This window comes from Lasiosphaeria miniovina (genome assembly GCF_030549165.1).
Source record: "Lasiosphaeria miniovina strain SMH2392-1A chromosome Unknown B0T26scaffold_1, whole genome shotgun sequence".
NCBI lineage: Eukaryota > Fungi > Ascomycota > Sordariomycetes > Sordariales > Lasiosphaeriaceae > Lasiosphaeria > Lasiosphaeria miniovina.
The window spans coordinates 6,532,740-6,548,639 of NW_026848220.1; the positions used below are offsets into that span (position 1 = coordinate 6,532,740).

A 15,900-nucleotide genomic window follows, 5' to 3' on the forward strand; every position below is an offset into this window, starting at 1 on the left:
GAGGCTCTCTTTTTCACTGAACGACCTTTGCTAGGGCTTGATTGTGGGGTGAGCAATCATGGTACATGCAGTGCCCTTGCTCCCACGATGTTAATAGAGACGTTGAGCAGGATATAAAAGCACTACCTACCTTGACTTAGTTAATCTTTTCTAGACGTGGGGGGGAAACCGAACGGAAAGGTAAACGAACTATATGCCGAAGATAGATGCATTGGTGGTAATCTGGTAATGGAATGGCGATGCGCTCGTATTTTTGAGGGGGTCGATGGAACAGTATGGAATACGATTTGGGAAGGGGGGGCGATTGATGCTAGTATCTAAAAAATAAACCATTTAATGATTGCGTCTGCTTTTCTTAGTGAATTTTCTTCAAAGACATGATTTACTTTGTAGAACTACCTAAGTGTGTACTCATTCCTAGGTAGGGAGCCTTATTAAACTGCCCTAACTGGACAGCGATTATAGTATGAATATACCGCTAGGTCCCGGATCTACACGACTCGTGATGTCTGTTTAAGCCGAGGATGGTGGACGGGGATAGACGAGAAGAACTACAACAGACGCGTTGCCCACATGCTTTTCGAGATCTCCCTGCTCCTGAAACGGCGGTACCGAGCAGCGGCAATTTGAACACGTACTGGTATTGCCATCTCAGCCCGAATAGTGCATTGAAACAGGTCAGAAGGGCTCTGCAGTCGCCCTTTATAAAGTCTAAGACAATGCGCTACCTCGAGACTACTCGTCAGGGGGGAGCCGATGGTCGGGAGAGTTCGGTGGCTCCAGTTCTTTGTGCATGTTCCGAGGCTGTGAGACAGTGGACAGCTCCACCCGCATGTGCCACCTCCTGAGCAGCCCGTGGCAGCCTGCGTCAGCGCGCTGTGCCCGCTGAAGAAGGCCTGACAAAAAGTTGCATGGAAGCCGGCATGATGGAAGGGAGGTTTCTTGGGTGGGGTCCAGCACGGGCCTGTGGCCGGCAACTCGGGTAATCCGCGTCGCGTGATTGGCCGAGGGGCCAACAGCTCAGCGCGCTTCGGGTCTGGAATCCATGATGGATGGGGCGAACCGCACCGCACTTGCATGACCTCAAATTGTTTGCTTCACTGATGCCCACCACCTCGCCCTTCAGACGACCTCGTTAGTTGACAATGGCTTCCTCAATGGCTTGGAGACGACTCGCTTCGGCGCCGTCGGTGAGTTTGCTGTGTTTCTGTTCCTGCTGCCCCCTCGTTCCCTCGATTGCGCGCAATTCCGAGACGAGCGAGGCGTTACAGAGAGAGAGAGGGATTTGTGCTGATCTGAGGTCTAATTCCGTCACCCTTCGCAGCTCTCGCGCGCCTGTTCCGCCCAGTCCAGAGCCTTCTCCTCGACACGACCAGTCGGTAAGTCAACAAGCCTGCAGCCCTGTATTCCGCTTTTGCTCCGTGTTTGCCGAGGGCCGGTCGCTGATGCAGCGTTTCGTTTGCAGCCCGCGTCATCTCGAACGGGCCGCTCAGGGCTAAGGAGGCATCGCCGTTTCTCAGCACAAAGTACCCCGTCATTGTACGTCACCCGCCTGGGCATGCCTCTGCCCCGCCCGCCCGATGGCTCGGGGCTGGACACGCAATTGACAAGTCGCTGTCTAGGACCACGAGTACGATGCGCTCGTTGTCGGTGCCGGCGGCGCCGGCCTGCGCGCTGCCTTTGGCCTTGCCGAGGCCGGATTCAACACGGCCTGCATCTCCAAGCTCTTCCCCACACGGAGTCACACGGTCGCGGCCCAGGGCGGCATCAACGCTGCGCTCGGCAACATGCACGAGGACGACTGGAGGTGGCACATGTATGACACGGTCAAGGGCTCCGACTGGCTTGGCGACCAGGATGCCATCCACTACATGACCCGCGAGGCCCCGGCGTCCATCGTCGAGCTCGAGAACTACGGCTGCCCCTTTTCCAGAACTGAGGACGGCAAGATGTAAGTTGCAACCGGGCAAGTAATTTGGGGGTTGCGAGGCTCACGGACACCTGCAGCTACCAGCGAGCATTCGGTGGCCAGTCCCAGAAGTTCGGCAAGGGCGGCCAGGCATACCGCTGCTGCGCCGCCGCTGATCGTACCGGCCACGCTCTCTTGCACACTCTCTACGGCCAGTCCCTGAGGCACAACACCAACTACTTTATCGAGTATTTCGCCATTGACCTGATCATGGAGGATGGCGAGTGCCGCGGCGTCTTGGCCTACAACCAGGAGGACGGAACCCTGCACCGCTTCTTGGCCAACCACACAGTCCTCGCCACCGGCGGATACGGCCGAGCCTACTTCAGCTGCACTTCGGCGCACACGTGCACCGGTGACGGCATGGCCATGGTCGCCCGTGCCGGTCTGCCCAACCAGGATCTCGAGTTCGTGCAGTTCCATCCCACCGGAATCTACGGCGCCGGCTGCCTGATCACCGAGGGTGCCCGCGGTGAGGGTGGCTACTTGTTGAACTCGGAGGGTGAGCGGTTCATGGAGAGATATGCCCCGTCAGCCAAGGATCTTGCCAGCCGTGACGTCGTTTCGCGCTCCATGACCTTGGAGATTCGCGAGGGCCGTGGCGTTGGTGAGGAGAAGGACCACATCTTCCTCCAGCTTAGCCATCTTCCCGCCGAGATCCTGGCTGAGCGTCTGCCCGGTATCTCGGAGACTGCTGGCATCTTTTCTGGCGTCGATGTCACCAAGCAGCCCATCCCCGTCCTGCCTACTGTCCATTACAACATGGGCGGCATTCCCACGAGATACACTGGTGAGGTTCTGACGGTCGACGAGCAGGGCAACGACAAGGTTGTCCCGGGTCTGTTCGCCTGCGGTGAGGCTGCTTGCGTGTCGGTTCACGGCGCCAACCGGTTAGGAGCCAACTCTCTGCTTGACTTGGTCGTTTTCGGCCGTGCCGTCTCGCATACCATCCGTGACAACTTCACTCCCGGCGCGGCCCTCAAGCCCATCAGCGCCGACGCTGCCGCTAATTCGATCGAGACGCTCGACAAGCTCCGCACTTCAGACGGCCCCAAGCACACCTCCGAGATTCGTCTGGCCATGCAAAAGACTATGCAGAGGGACGTCAGCGTCTTCCGCACCCAAGAGAGTTTAGACGAAGGTGTAACCAAGATCACCGCCGTCGACGAGTCGTTTTCGCAGGTTGGCATCAAGGACCGCAGCATGATCTGGAACTCGGATCTGGTGGAGACTCTGGAGCTAAGGAACCTGCTCACTTGCGCGTAAGTTGGAGTGGATAACATGGTCCAAGTGGTTTGCGACACTAACGAACTTGCGTGTATAGAACTCAGACAGCCGTCTCCGCTGCGGCGAGAAAGGAGTCCCGTGGCGCTCACGCCCGCGAGGACTATCCCGAACGCGACGACAAGGAGTGGATGAAGCACACGCTCAGCTGGCAGAAGAAGCCGCACGGCAAGATCGACCTCTCGTATCGTCGCGTTATCGGCACGACCCTCGACGAGAACGAGTGCAAGGCTGTCCCGCCGTTCAAGCGTGTGTACTAAAAGAATTGGAGGCGTATGTGTCTAATCAAGACGGCCAATCCAGGCGAGAAAGGGCGGGGCGCTGGGGTGAGGATTATAGTGCCATGATGGGTCGTGGTGCATTTGATCCAGTAATGGAGACTAGCGCCAACTCACCGACATTCGGCTGTGAACCCCGGCGGCGGAGTAGAAGAGAAGAAAGGATTAAGGAGAACTCGAGCCGTGAAAAACAAGTGTTTCTATCCCCTTTCGTCCTTTGGGGGTTTGAAAGGGGCTAGGGAAGCGGGGAGAAGAGCGCAACGGTTGATCATGCATATATATACATTTGCTCTGTAAACAAACTTTTTTTTGTAAACACTGTTTCTGTCTCCTTTTTTTGAGTTCGTAGTACAAAATGTGCGAAATTATGCTACGGGTCGATGCAATTAATGTACGAATACTCGTTCTTGCAAGCACTAAATGGTTATAGGGTGTATTCCCTCCTTGACGCTATTCCATGTAAAGAGGTTATGGGGGTGTTTCTGTGGCTACTGGCACAACGTGTCTAAGAAAATACAAGAGGAAACTGAAGGTGCGTAATACAGATGCCACCTGCTCTGATCGACTTGGGTTAAGCTCGAAGGCTTGGTGATTGGTGATTGTGTGTGCCACATATAATCATATATGTCATGTGGCTAGAAACCGTGAGAGTCCTAAAACAGTAACAAGCAATTGAATAAATATAGGCAACTAACTGACTATCTAGACAGTCAAGGCAGCTAATGTCAGGGGCGTTGACCTTGACCGAGGTGGCCTTCTTTACCGCCTTTTAACTTCACCGCGCACAAACCACCAACCTGTCATACACATTGGGACCTACATACCCTGAACAATAGAGAAGTGAGAACCGAGATGGCAGTGATATCCCTACCAACGTATACGTGTACACACATAGACGCAAACTCGCAGTAAGCTAACTCTCCATCCACACAAAAACTCTGCAGCTGTGCCACGGCTGGACACTAGATGCGTATTCTATACGGAGTACACTGGTGTTCGAGTATTGTCAACAGGTCTCGCAATGCATATACGCGCTGATCACGCACGTCACTAGAACATTTTGTTGCGTTGGCAGAGCAGACTGTACAGATAATGAAGCCAGCTGACGAAGAGAGAGAACTCTGTCGGGCTATGTTAGAGGCCGGAGGCTGAAGACTATATCTACCTTAGATAGGTGCTTACCTAAACGGCACAGAAATGTTGTTCGCAGGTCATTTTGAATTGCGACGTTATTCATGCTGCCATGTTCGACAGTCTACTGCCTAAATCGCTAGTCACGATCCGGGAGAGTGCGTGACAACAGGCACCACACAGAGAGGAGTAAATGTGACGGGTTTTATTATTTTCTTCATAACCCAGAGAGCAACTGAGGCGCTAGCCAAGGGAAACAACACTCACCCATGAGATCCGAACAAAAACTCACTCAATTTTTGATGAACTACAGGTCATCGCCCAGAGGTAATAGCAACGCAACATGTGGTATCGAACAGTCTCGCGTGTGCGCCGCATTCCCAAATCGCATCAATCCGCATTGGTCTTTTCCCATTTCTACCCATATGACCGGCTTCAGGCTAAAGCAAACGTTCATCTGAGTTGTCGTCCACGCCGAGCTTCGTGTTGGCTCCCATTCTGACAGCTTAAGTCACGGATGCCAGTCCGAGTTCAAGCCTCCAGCTGGACCTCGACTTGCTCTGCAGTGGTATACCAGATGGCTGCCTCAATGATCTTGTTCACAATCCGCATATCGCTTTCATCTGTAAAGACACACACGCGTTCAGCAAATGGGCAGCTATGTAAACATTCACACAAGAAGTCGCAACTCACCTCTTGGGGCATAGATCAAGCAAAACGTGTTTGGGACGGGAGCCATTATCCAGCTCTTCCCAAAGGCCAGGGGATGTCGCTCACCCCAGCCCTTCTCCAGCACCTCCTTGATGTCGTCGGGGTGGAGGTTCATGTGCATAGACTTGTCAGATGTATGCAGGTGGCATATCTCGCCATTGCCACAAACGTTTACGGGGTGCCTCGAGAAGAGAGCAAAACCGTGCTTCTCAAGGCACGATGTGGCGGTCACAAACTTTTGGGGCAGCCGGGCACAGAGGGATTCTATTGCGGCACAGAGCCGGTTGTATGCCTTTAACGAGCCGTGCTGGTTCAACTGACGCTGGGGGGCCAAGCCTGCGACACTGGGGCGTGGTCCGGGTCGGTACAGGAGCGGCCGCTGGCTCAAGATGCCGGCAGACGGTACCTGGGACGGATTACGCGGTGGAGGCGTAAAGGGGTCACGGAGTGTGAAGAGGCGGTAGAAAGTGAGTCTCGCATACCCACGCGGCGTGGAAGGAGTACCTCCCGGCCCCAGCTTCAAAAAGTTGAGGTAATCGTTGTGAATCAGTAGCATGACGGGAACCAGAATGATCATGGCCTCGAAGGCAAAGTGGTCCACAAAGTGCATGCCGAGGACGAGAAGAATCGACACGGCCAGGAGAGCGGCAGCGTCGAGAGTGATGGAGAAGGGATCCTGCCGAATGACCATGTTGATAGAAACCCCGTCCGAGTCATCGGCAGACGAGAGCTTCTGGGACTCGGTGGTAACAGTAAGCGCCATGGTGCCGTATGGTGTGGATACGCAGAGGCCGTGTGACTATGCCTTAGGGGTGGTGCTGGTGCTGGGTCGCGTGAGAAGACGTGTGTCGAAGGCACTTTAATAAGGAGTCTTGACGGGACGAGGAGGTGGTGGTTGGCTGTTGTGAGTCCGAGATGGGAGATCCAAGCGGACGGCGGAGGCGCAGGAGTTGTCAGGTCCAAGAGGGACGGGGCGGAGAAGTCGAGCTCTGGGGGAGGGTAAACACCCGATGGCTCACCCAAGGGCCGGAGTCGGGGCAGTGTGATCGAGTATGCATGGGCCACACGGCAGCAGCAGCAGCAGCAGCAGCAAGGAGAGGGCCAGGGGAGCACAGCGAGAACCAAACCGGTACAGACTCGGGAGGCTAAGGTAGGACAACAGACGAGGCGTGGGCTTTATGTGACCCAACCGGGAAGCTTCTAGGTCTGGTTCTGGAATGGGTGGCATATACACGGCACATGAAACCAACCGCAACCTCATGTTCGACCACGGCGACCCACAACAACATGGCCACGACGGAGGGCATCGACGTTGCTGCCACAGAGGCGGCGGTGCCCGAGGGTTGCCAAGCACGAGCGAGGGCGAGGGCGAGGACGGGTACGGCGTAGGTCGGTAGGTCGGTAGGAAAGGAGATCTGCAGTGGACTGTAGTCATAATGCGTTCAACAGGCCCACCTGCCCAACAACACGCAACGCCTAAAGGTGCTACCCGTACAACAGCTGTCACTTGACGGAAGAGACCCCGCCATTCCAGTTCTGCAGCTCTGCATTGACTATTAGGTTCCTGTGCTTAGTCTTGCAGCAATCGGAAGCACCCTAGGAGCAGAGTGCCGCTGCGGCTATGTGATCTCGAAACCCGTGGGCCCACCTTGGCCTTGAACAGGGCGCAATCGAAGGCAAGAAAGTGGACAGATAGGGCTGGCCGACTTCCGTGATGCACCATCTTCTGACGCCCTCTGGCCTGACATGAGAGATAAAGAAAGATAATGTACTCGAGCCGGGTTGGCGGGTGGGCCTACGGCCACTTATGACAGCCGATGAGATTATTGTCCCATCTTGGAGTTGTGGGTTGGTGATCCTAGGAAACGGATTCTCGGTGGTGTCGTGCGTATTGCATTCAACCGTCAAGTCTAGGTGGGCAGGTATACGGGACACCCTTGTTGGCATTCTTTCCCCGTTCGTCAATCGTCACTGGCTGCCACCAGTGAATACCCTGCTCACCTACCTAGAAAGGCATGGCACCTTCCATGTTGAAGGATGTAAGCTTCCAGGTTGTTGTCCGCGCCTTCCATCTCCAAGTCCATCAGGATTGATGTCAGGATGAATGGCTTGTATTCGTACCCCTCCCCCACCAAAGACAGGAGACAGGGGGGTCTACACCCACGGGAAGCAAGGCACTAACCAACCTGCAAGTTATTAATGTTAGTTCTGTACTATGTACCTACCAGCCAAAGTTTGTCTCAACGACCAACAAGGTGCCCTCATCCATTTCGAGCCCGCTGGTTCGCCAACTCCCCGCTACCAGCCGAGACAGTCAACGGAAGCAAAGCGGTTTTAGTCGGGAACGCACAGCAGAGGGAAGCAAACTGCTTCGTTCACCGCAACAAATGTGGTCAGCGTTCTTCGACTTGCCTTTCAGTCATGTCTCGCGAGTGCTGCCAGAGTCGGCAACTGGTCAGATGATCAAGCAGAATTTCCATCACAGAATCCACTCGATTCGTCAACGTCAGCCTCGACTTCCGTTGGCGAATGGCACGCTGCCGGCTCTCAATGGCCCTGCCTAGCGCCGCTGCAGTGTTTCAAAGCCACGCGATGTCGGGTCTTCCTGCTGTCCGTTCCGGGAAAGACTCAAGAGGAAACCCGTAAGGTGTTGATGCCCCATGCCCCAGTCCAAGTGTACCCAGGCCGGGTCGGATTGTTCGTTCTAGGGTTAGGAACTATGCAGCTAGACGGCTCCAAAGCTCCCTCCCGGTCCCCGGCGATTGCTGTCGGTCATGCGCCGAGTGTAGATGTGGTGCCCTTTAGCACGAAGTAGACAATAGGCAGTTGGGTCCATATGAAGAGCAGTTGCGCCTCGAAGTGGTAGAACCTATGGACTGGTCCAACATCGGATCTGTGCCTCAATTGCGCCAAGGGCCAGGCCAATCGTGGGACCAAGCAACACGGTCAACAGACACACCACCCAGCCAGCCTTGCAGGCCAAAGCAGTTGCTTCCTGGGAAGGCTTGGGGTTTTTGAGCTATTCCAGATCAGTATCCGTTGACGCCCAGTCCACCTCGAGTCGAGAGCCAGCTGGATGGCATGACGGTTAACAACTTATGATGCATTTACAGGCCGACTAGGTACGTCATCAACTCATAGCCCAAGTGACTAACACGGCTCCCTTGTGTTTCTGAAACAGGAAGTCTCAAAATTGAGTTGCGGCAGATCCCGCAATTCCTCGGAATGAGACCCTGAGGAACGAACTCCGTTTAATTTTTAGGGTTGATTTCATCCTCAGATGCTGCGCGGCACCGTCGGATTGATTTACTGCTTCCAAATGGAATAGAGAGCTCGGGCACGGATCAGCGGGATGGACTAGAGTCCCGACAGGGTGCTGGGTTGGCTCTAGGCAAAGCGGGGCTACAAGCCGCCACACAAGCCTAGCCAAGCCCCAAATCAGGGGCCCCTGTCCAAAAGATAACGGTTGCTGAGCAACCCGTCAATATCTACAATTGGCGTCCATGGGCCAATCAGCGCCAATCTCCCAGGTGCGAAGCTTGACTTTAGCCCGCTATTGTTTGGTACAATAGACTTCTTCAGCACACCCGACCACATGTTGGCCTAACAAACGCGCATATTAATTCTGCATTCTCGAGACGAGACCGCCATCAGCCGAATAATACCAGGCGCGGAGCCCGACGTCACAAACACATCCGCAAGCGGCCTGATCGTCTCAGCGCTCGCTGCACCGTCAAAGCTCGTTTCTCAAACCAACCGGCGAACCTTCTTCTCGGACCAGCACAGTCTCTGCGCTTGCCATAATTCTTTGGCCACCTACAGTAACGAGTGCACCGGTAGTGCGGAATCGCACGCCGTGCGCGAGTCCTACCAGCATAGTCCAATTCTGGTGAGTTTGCTAGTGATAGCCTTTTTCTCCTTCCAGGCTCTGCACCAAACCTTGTGACGTTCACTTACAACTAGACTTCTAGAGAGGCGTGCAAAATGGGCTTCATATCAAGGAACATCCTGCGGTCGCGGGACGCGAGACGTTCCAAGCTGCCACTATACAGGGCTCCTGTGCGTACCCAATTGCCCACTAAGGAGCGCTATTCGGATGTCGACTACTCCGACGACGACTCCGACGACGGCGAAAGCACAGACTCGTCTATACCGTCATCTGCCAGTTCGCGGGACTCAAGACAAACGTCATCTTCCGTCTCGAGCTCTGCACCCATTCTCTCCAAGAAACCGGCCATGGCGACACGACGACCGCCGAGACGATACCTTTATCGCCTGCCCAATAAGGTTATCCGGTATCTGTGTCTCGGCATGGTTTCCACGATGATCATATTCATATTTTCCCTGGTCCGGGCGAGCCAGATCGAGAATAAGAGGTTAGCTGAGGGCAGGCTAGACAAGAAGCCAATAATTGCTCCACCTCCGTGGGAGTCATTCGAGTTCCTCACCAGATACTATGGGGGTGTCAGGACTCTGGTCCCATTTGCCGAGAACGTTCCACAATACCCAAGGTTTGAGGATGAGGTGCCGTACAATGCTACAAAATCTAGCCAAGAGTCGGGCAAGAGAGAGATTGCCCCGAGACGTTCATCTTTCCAGGCCGTGCCGGCAAGCAAATCCTTCGTCGACTATCCCGGCTCTACTCTTCCCGGAAACAACAAAGAAATACATGAATGCTTCCTGGACGAAAAGAATACCGTCAGAATTCCCCCGATTCGCTACTTGGAAGGACGGCCAACCGGCTTCCCAGACAACATCCTGGGCTCCTACGAGCTGCTCTCCCTGCCCGAAGACATCTGCTTTGATCGATACGGGAGGTATGGGCCGTATGGCTATGGGTATTCTGCCCGGACTGGAGGCCTTGGCGTCGGCGAGCACGGCGAGCAGGAGGGCTCTGAACATATCTGGGAATCTGTCAAGAAAGTAGACTGGCGAAAGGTGAACTGGGCCGACGTGCAACGCAGGTGCTACAAGGCCAACGCCGACCTATATAAGCCACTGACCTCCCGCGATGCCCCACCAAGGGGCTTTTATATTGGCGCGCCTGCCGTTGTTGCAAAACTGGAGGCTCGCGATGCAGCCGAACCCGGGATTGTTAAGAGCGGGAAGCCTGCCAAGACTCCGGAAGGGACACCCTCACCCGACCAGAAAACCCCCTCAACCCTGAAGACCGACCACACGGCAAAAAAGCCACAGGGAGATAAGTCCAGAACAGCCATCGTTCTCCGATGCTGGGACGAGTTTGCCTGGGGCGAAGAGGACGTTATGAATCTCCGAGCTCTCATTTCCGAGATGTCCCTGGCCTCGGGCGGTCGCTACGACATACACCTTCTTGTCCAGGTGCGAAATGACGCCAAACACCCCGTCTGGGCCGATGACGAGGCGTACCGCAATCGCATCAAGGATAGCATTCCCGAAGAATTCCAGGGTATGGCTACGCTGTGGTCCGAGACTCAGATGCTCGCCGTCTACCAGGGGCTCCACGACCTATGGATTCGAGGTCCAGATCTGCCGGTGCACGGGTCCTACCGCGGACTGCAGATGGCGATGCAGCATTTTGCCTCTAACCACCCCGAGTATGATTACTTCTGGCAATGGGAGATGGACATCCGCTACACTGGCCACTACTACGACCTGTTGACCAAGATGGAGGGGTGGGCCAAGGAGCAGCCCAGGAAGGGCTTGTGGGAGCGTAACGCACGCTTTTACATGCCCTACGTCCACGGCAGCTGGGAAGATTTCAAGCAGATGGCCCGCGTGCAGACAGAGCAGGGCACGACCAGCCCCGAAAACATTTGGGAAAAGGTGCCCAGCATCAAGGGCGCCGCCAAGGACCCGCATCAGGTTCCGCGCGGCGAAGAGAGCGTCTGGGGCCCGATGCGCGCAGCCGACCAGGGAGACTGGTTCGAACCCGAGAACGACACGGTGCCGCCGACGGTTTATGAGCGTGACAAGTACACATGGGGAGTGGGTGAGGAGGCCGACCTAATTACTCTAAACCCAATCTTTGACCCGCAAGGAACAACGTGGAAGCTAGCTGATGACATTACGGGCTTCAACGAGTCGGATGGCAAGGGCAAGCCGCCACGGCGGGCGCAGATCATCACGGCCTCCCGCATGTCGCGCGCTCTGCTCATGACGATGCACCGCGAGACAGCCTTCCGCAAGCACCACGCCTTCCCCGAGATGTGGCCCGCCACGGTGGCGCTGCACCACGGCTACAAGGCTGTCTTCGCGCCGCACCCCATTTTCGTCGACCGCGAGTGGCCCACCGAGTACATGGCGCGCGTTCTCAACGGCGGGCGCAACGGCGCGTCGGGCGGCGCCCGCACCTCCGTATATGGCGCCCGCGAGCACAATTTGATGGGGCTCACTTGGTTCTACAACGCCGGCTTCTCGGGCAACCTGTACCGCCGCTGGCTCGGCCTGCGCGTCAACAATGACGGTGGTGAGGCCTTTGAGCTCGACGTCGACCCCAGCATGAATGACACGTCTGTCGGCACCATGTCCGGCGGCGAGGGCCGCATGTGTCTGCCACCCGTCCTGCTGCACCCTGTCAAGGACATTGACCTCCCCGTCGAAGAGCAAAAGGAGTACGCGCCAGAGGCTCCCTCAGATCCTTCGGCCTAAGTCTGATGTTTCTTTTGGGGTGTGCTTGTTTTTTCAGCCGTCTTTCGTCTCTGTACGAATTTGATGACATGGGACTGTCCGTACCATAGATATGTGTAACGCGCATGAGTGCGGGTTTGCTGGTGTTCTATTGGGATTTTCATGGCTAGGAGAAGGGGTTTCGGGGTGTGGGCGTTGGGCAAGTGGATATACATGGCTGATGGGTTTGTTTTTAACATGCTTGCGAGGGAATCCCGAGCTCATTTTATCTTTTATCGCTATCTTTTATTTTGGATGCTCGCTCATGTTTGAAGCAATCTCTCGACCCTAGTGATTATCTACTTGTACTTATGTATACCTATTAGTGATGGGCGATGAGTACTACATATAGGTATATCTGGTCAAGGGTCAGCTCCATTGGTCTCAGTGACTCCAACTCGCCAGGGAGATGGATCACTTTCTCCAACACAATGATATTATCTGCAATATTCTGAACAGCACCGAGGTGCCTGCGCGGTGGTCTTGGGGTTAATGTTACGGTGTGCCGTTACGCCGGCAGACAAAACAGATACCTGTTGCGTGACACTTGGGGCAACAGCAGCTGTAAGGTCGCAACCCCCAGCACAGTTACTTGGATAAACAAAAGGACGGTCAAAGGCCTTGCTCGATAATACATATCGCTACAGTTACATGAAAATGTGCGCGAGTCTGCTACGTCTAAAATAAAATATACGTAAAGCCCTTGAAAACACAGGGCTTGCCATGTTCCTTTTCGCATCGAGCCCCCAAAACCAAGCGCCGGACATGGATAGATAGATGTATAGATACCTCTCCTTACTTTATGCAGAGAGATTAGTGCAGACAACGTAAAGACAGGACAGGAACAAAACAGCGTGTTCATGCGCGTGATTCAGACAACTCGCTTGACCTGTATATCGAGCTGTTAGTACTTGCAGAGGGCAGACATTCGGCATCGGGTCTCATCTCAGTCTCCCTCTTCGTGGAGAGAAACGTACCTCGAAAAACCTCCGCAGCCACCACACCTGGAAGACGCTCTCGCCAATGACGACGCCAATGACAAACAGGTTCCACCACTTGACGCGGCTGTTGGTGCTCTCGGCGGTGTTGCGGTGGGTGCGCTCGCGCAGGACAATGTAGCCCTGCTCGTCCTTGACCATCTCGAGTAGCTCCGAGAGCTTGCGCACCTCGGCCTCGAGAGGGTCCTGGGGTAGGTCCTCGGCCGACACGTGCACGATGCCGTGCACGTTGAACGACACCTCCTTGGACGACGCGCCCCAGTGCTCGTTGCCGAAGCAGTAGAGGTACTTGCCGTCGTGCTTGGCCTCGAACGAGAAGTCGCCGTTGGATGTCGACTTTTCAAAGGCCTCGTACTCGCCGGCCGGATTGGTGATCTGTGTGGCGGCGCGGGGCGGGGCCGGGCGGCGGTCTGCTGTTAGCTTCGATTCGACATATGATGACATGATCTCCGTCTCTGCCTCTGCCTAAGATACTAGTAGGCAGGCGAGGCGAAGGGACGGGCGATATACCCAGAAGTCAATGTCCAGATTTCCAGCGCTCCCAAATTCGCGGTCGCCAACCTGGAAGGTCACCGTCATCTTGTCCTCGCGATGCAGCGTCTCGTGGAAGCACTCGCGGCCATGTGCAGGGAGCTGGATGTTGTGTGCAGCTGCAGCGCCCAACAGGCTGGCTGAGAGCAGCAGCCTGGCCGCCGTGAGTAAGAACATGGCGATTATCGTCGTGTGTGTTTATATGTGGGCTTAAACGAGGGTTTGGTCGCTCGGTTGCTGGGCTGCCACTGCGACTGCCTGCGTCTTGCGGGTTCCGAATCCGATGTGTCGCGATGCAAGCTCCTTTCTGGGCCGGGGCCTCAGGACACCTTGGCGATTTGACGGAGTGGATTGGCGGGTTTGGCGTGTGCTTTCGGTCAAGGCCGTTCGTGCTGGCCTATCAAACCTCCTAGACGGCTCTGCCGCCTTACATAGTACGCCAAAAAAAACAGAAGACAAACTTGCAGGCAGGAGAGACCTGTCGAATGGCCCGGTTCAAAGTTGTTCCAGGCAGCCAGCGCCTGCTGGGTACTTTGGAGGTACAAGCGGTCCATCAGCCAGCCCGCCAGCGAGCGGCGAAGTGCGGGCGGAAAGGGGCTGGGAGATAAGGTTATCTGGAGGTAGCGGGCACGGCCCCCGCTCATTGACTGCCTGGAACGGGCTAGGTACACTGTATGGACTGTACCCTCGTACCTCCAGCAGTTGACCTGGCCTTGTTCTGCCCCCCAAGAACAACTTTCCCAAAATCTAAACTGCTCGCCCGACGAAGACTTTCCTTCCACACCGCCATCATAGCCCAACACCCATCCCCAATCACGACGGTAAAGTGCATCAGCATCGTCATCCGTACTCGAGGATAACCCCGAATACCGAGTAAGTGACTGTGCCTTCTCTCCAAACCGCCCTTGATCCGCCGGCGACATCGGCTCGTGGAGCGCAAGGCTTTCACTCTCAGCACTTCCCGGTCCTTGTGCGCTCTGCGCTCTCTGCTCTGTTCGCGAGCCCCAGAACGGAGGCCGCTACTATTTTCCCAACCCGTCCCTTCATTCGTCACGCCGCTGCCCGCTGGTCCCTTTGACTCTAATCCCCCCTTGACCCCCCAAAGGCTGCCTGGACTGGGCTGAAGTCTATCTGTCCGTCCATCACACTCCACAAGACACATCACGCACTATCACGCACTCCACATATCTGTCCTCACCTCGGGGGCCGCCACTTAAGGAACCCGTCGCTAGCCGGCTCGTCTCGTTGCATCGCATCTAAACGCCAATAGCTCATCGTACTTACACGTCTCTTTGACAGTTAGCAACCTCTTAGTCAATAATCTCCCCAGTCGCCCCTCACAAATACCGCCAAGATGGGTATGCTCCTCAGTAAACTGCAGGACTTGTGGAACAAGAAGGAGATGAGAATCCTGATGGTTGGTCTCGATGCTGCCGGAAAGACCACTATTCTCTACAAGCTCAAGCTGGGTGAAGTCGTCACGACTATCCCTACTATCGGTACGCTGCACCTTAACTGCGAACCAGACCGATCACTAACACTAGCGCCAAAAGGCTTCAACGTCGAGACGGTCGAGTACAAGCAAATCCAGTTCACCGTGTGGGATGTTGGTGGACAGGACAAGATCCGGCCTCTGTGGAGACATTATTTCCAGAACACGCAGGGTATCATTTTCGTTGTCGACAGCAATGATCGCGACCGTGTGGTCGAGGCACGAGAGGAGCTGCAGCGCATGCTCAACGAGGACGAACTCCGGGATGCCGCCCTCCTGGTCTTTGCCAACAAGCAAGATCTGCCCGTAAGACGGCCCCGCTCCCCGCTCCGTCAGCAAAAGAAAAAGACGCCAGTCCTGCATATATGCCTGGGACCCGCTGACACCTTCGCTCCTAGAATGCTATGAGCCCCGCCGAGGTCACAGACAAGCTCGGCCTTACTAGCCTGCGACAACGCGCTTGGGTATGTTTTATTGCGAGCCTATCGACTCTGGTACAGTTTTCGCTGACATGGCGTATAGTTCATCCAATCCACCTGTGCCACATCTGGTGATGGTCTCTATGAGGGTCTTGAATGGCTCTCTAACACTGTCGGCAAGCCTTCGTCGTAAAGCGCCCCTTGAGTCCTGGTAGAACGGTCTCCCCTTCGGTTAAGCATGGTTCGATTGCTCTTTGTAAAATGATATCCCTTAGGCAATCGACTGGTCCATGAACATCACATTTTAGTGGCGCCTTCATTGTGGGTGCCGCGCGCGATGAAAAGGAGAGACGCTTGGCCGGCACTCTTCTTAAACTTTGGTCACTTTTCGGTAAAGACAGGGGCGCACTGGGTTGGAATCTTGTACAATTTGATACAT

The 15,900-nt window shown here is 55.3% G+C and overlaps 5 protein-coding genes across 5 annotated transcripts; 3 read left to right on the forward strand and 2 right to left on the reverse strand.

The window, feature by feature from the left end:
- Positions 1–1,145: 1,145 nt before the first annotated feature.
- B0T26DRAFT_634937 (FAD binding domain-containing protein) lies at positions 1,146–3,513 on the forward strand (the record flags this gene model as incomplete). Its single annotated transcript, XM_060436675.1, has 6 exons — positions 1,146–1,190; positions 1,325–1,379; positions 1,466–1,539; positions 1,623–1,951; positions 2,008–3,231; positions 3,294–3,513. The coding sequence occupies 6 exons, from the start codon at positions 1,146–1,148 to the stop codon at positions 3,511–3,513; spliced, it is 1,947 nt and encodes a 648-aa protein (XP_060303719.1).
- Positions 3,514–5,193: 1,680 nt separating this feature from the next.
- On the reverse strand, positions 5,194–6,136 carry B0T26DRAFT_746699 (uncharacterized protein; the record flags this gene model as incomplete). Its single annotated transcript, XM_060444730.1, has 2 exons — positions 5,194–5,285; positions 5,356–6,136. 2 exons carry the CDS (start codon positions 6,134–6,136, stop codon positions 5,194–5,196), a joined length of 873 nt encoding a protein of 290 aa, XP_060303720.1.
- A 3,221-nt stretch (positions 6,137–9,357) lies between these two features.
- Positions 9,358–12,003, forward strand: B0T26DRAFT_631480 (uncharacterized protein; the record flags this gene model as incomplete). The annotated part of the gene is made up of 1 exon (XM_060436350.1): positions 9,358–12,003. The coding sequence occupies one exon, from the start codon at positions 9,358–9,360 to the stop codon at positions 12,001–12,003; it is 2,646 nt and encodes an 881-aa protein (XP_060303721.1).
- A 610-nt stretch (positions 12,004–12,613) lies between these two features.
- On the reverse strand, positions 12,614–13,984 carry B0T26DRAFT_689812 (emp24/gp25L/p24 family/GOLD-domain-containing protein). The gene is made up of 3 exons (XM_060441057.1): positions 13,530–13,984; positions 12,999–13,394; positions 12,614–12,910 (listed from the first exon to the last, which is right to left on the reverse strand). Exons 1-3 carry the CDS (start codon positions 13,725–13,727, stop codon positions 12,893–12,895), a joined length of 612 nt encoding a protein of 203 aa, XP_060303722.1. The 5' UTR covers positions 13,728–13,984; the 3' UTR covers positions 12,614–12,892.
- A 920-nt stretch (positions 13,985–14,904) lies between these two features.
- B0T26DRAFT_632077 (ADP-ribosylation factor family-domain-containing protein) lies at positions 14,905–15,654 on the forward strand (the record flags this gene model as incomplete). The annotated part of the gene is made up of 4 exons (XM_060436416.1): positions 14,905–15,049; positions 15,104–15,348; positions 15,441–15,506; positions 15,565–15,654. 4 exons carry the CDS (start codon positions 14,905–14,907, stop codon positions 15,652–15,654), a joined length of 546 nt encoding a protein of 181 aa, XP_060303723.1.
- Positions 15,655–15,900: the final 246 nt, after the last annotated feature.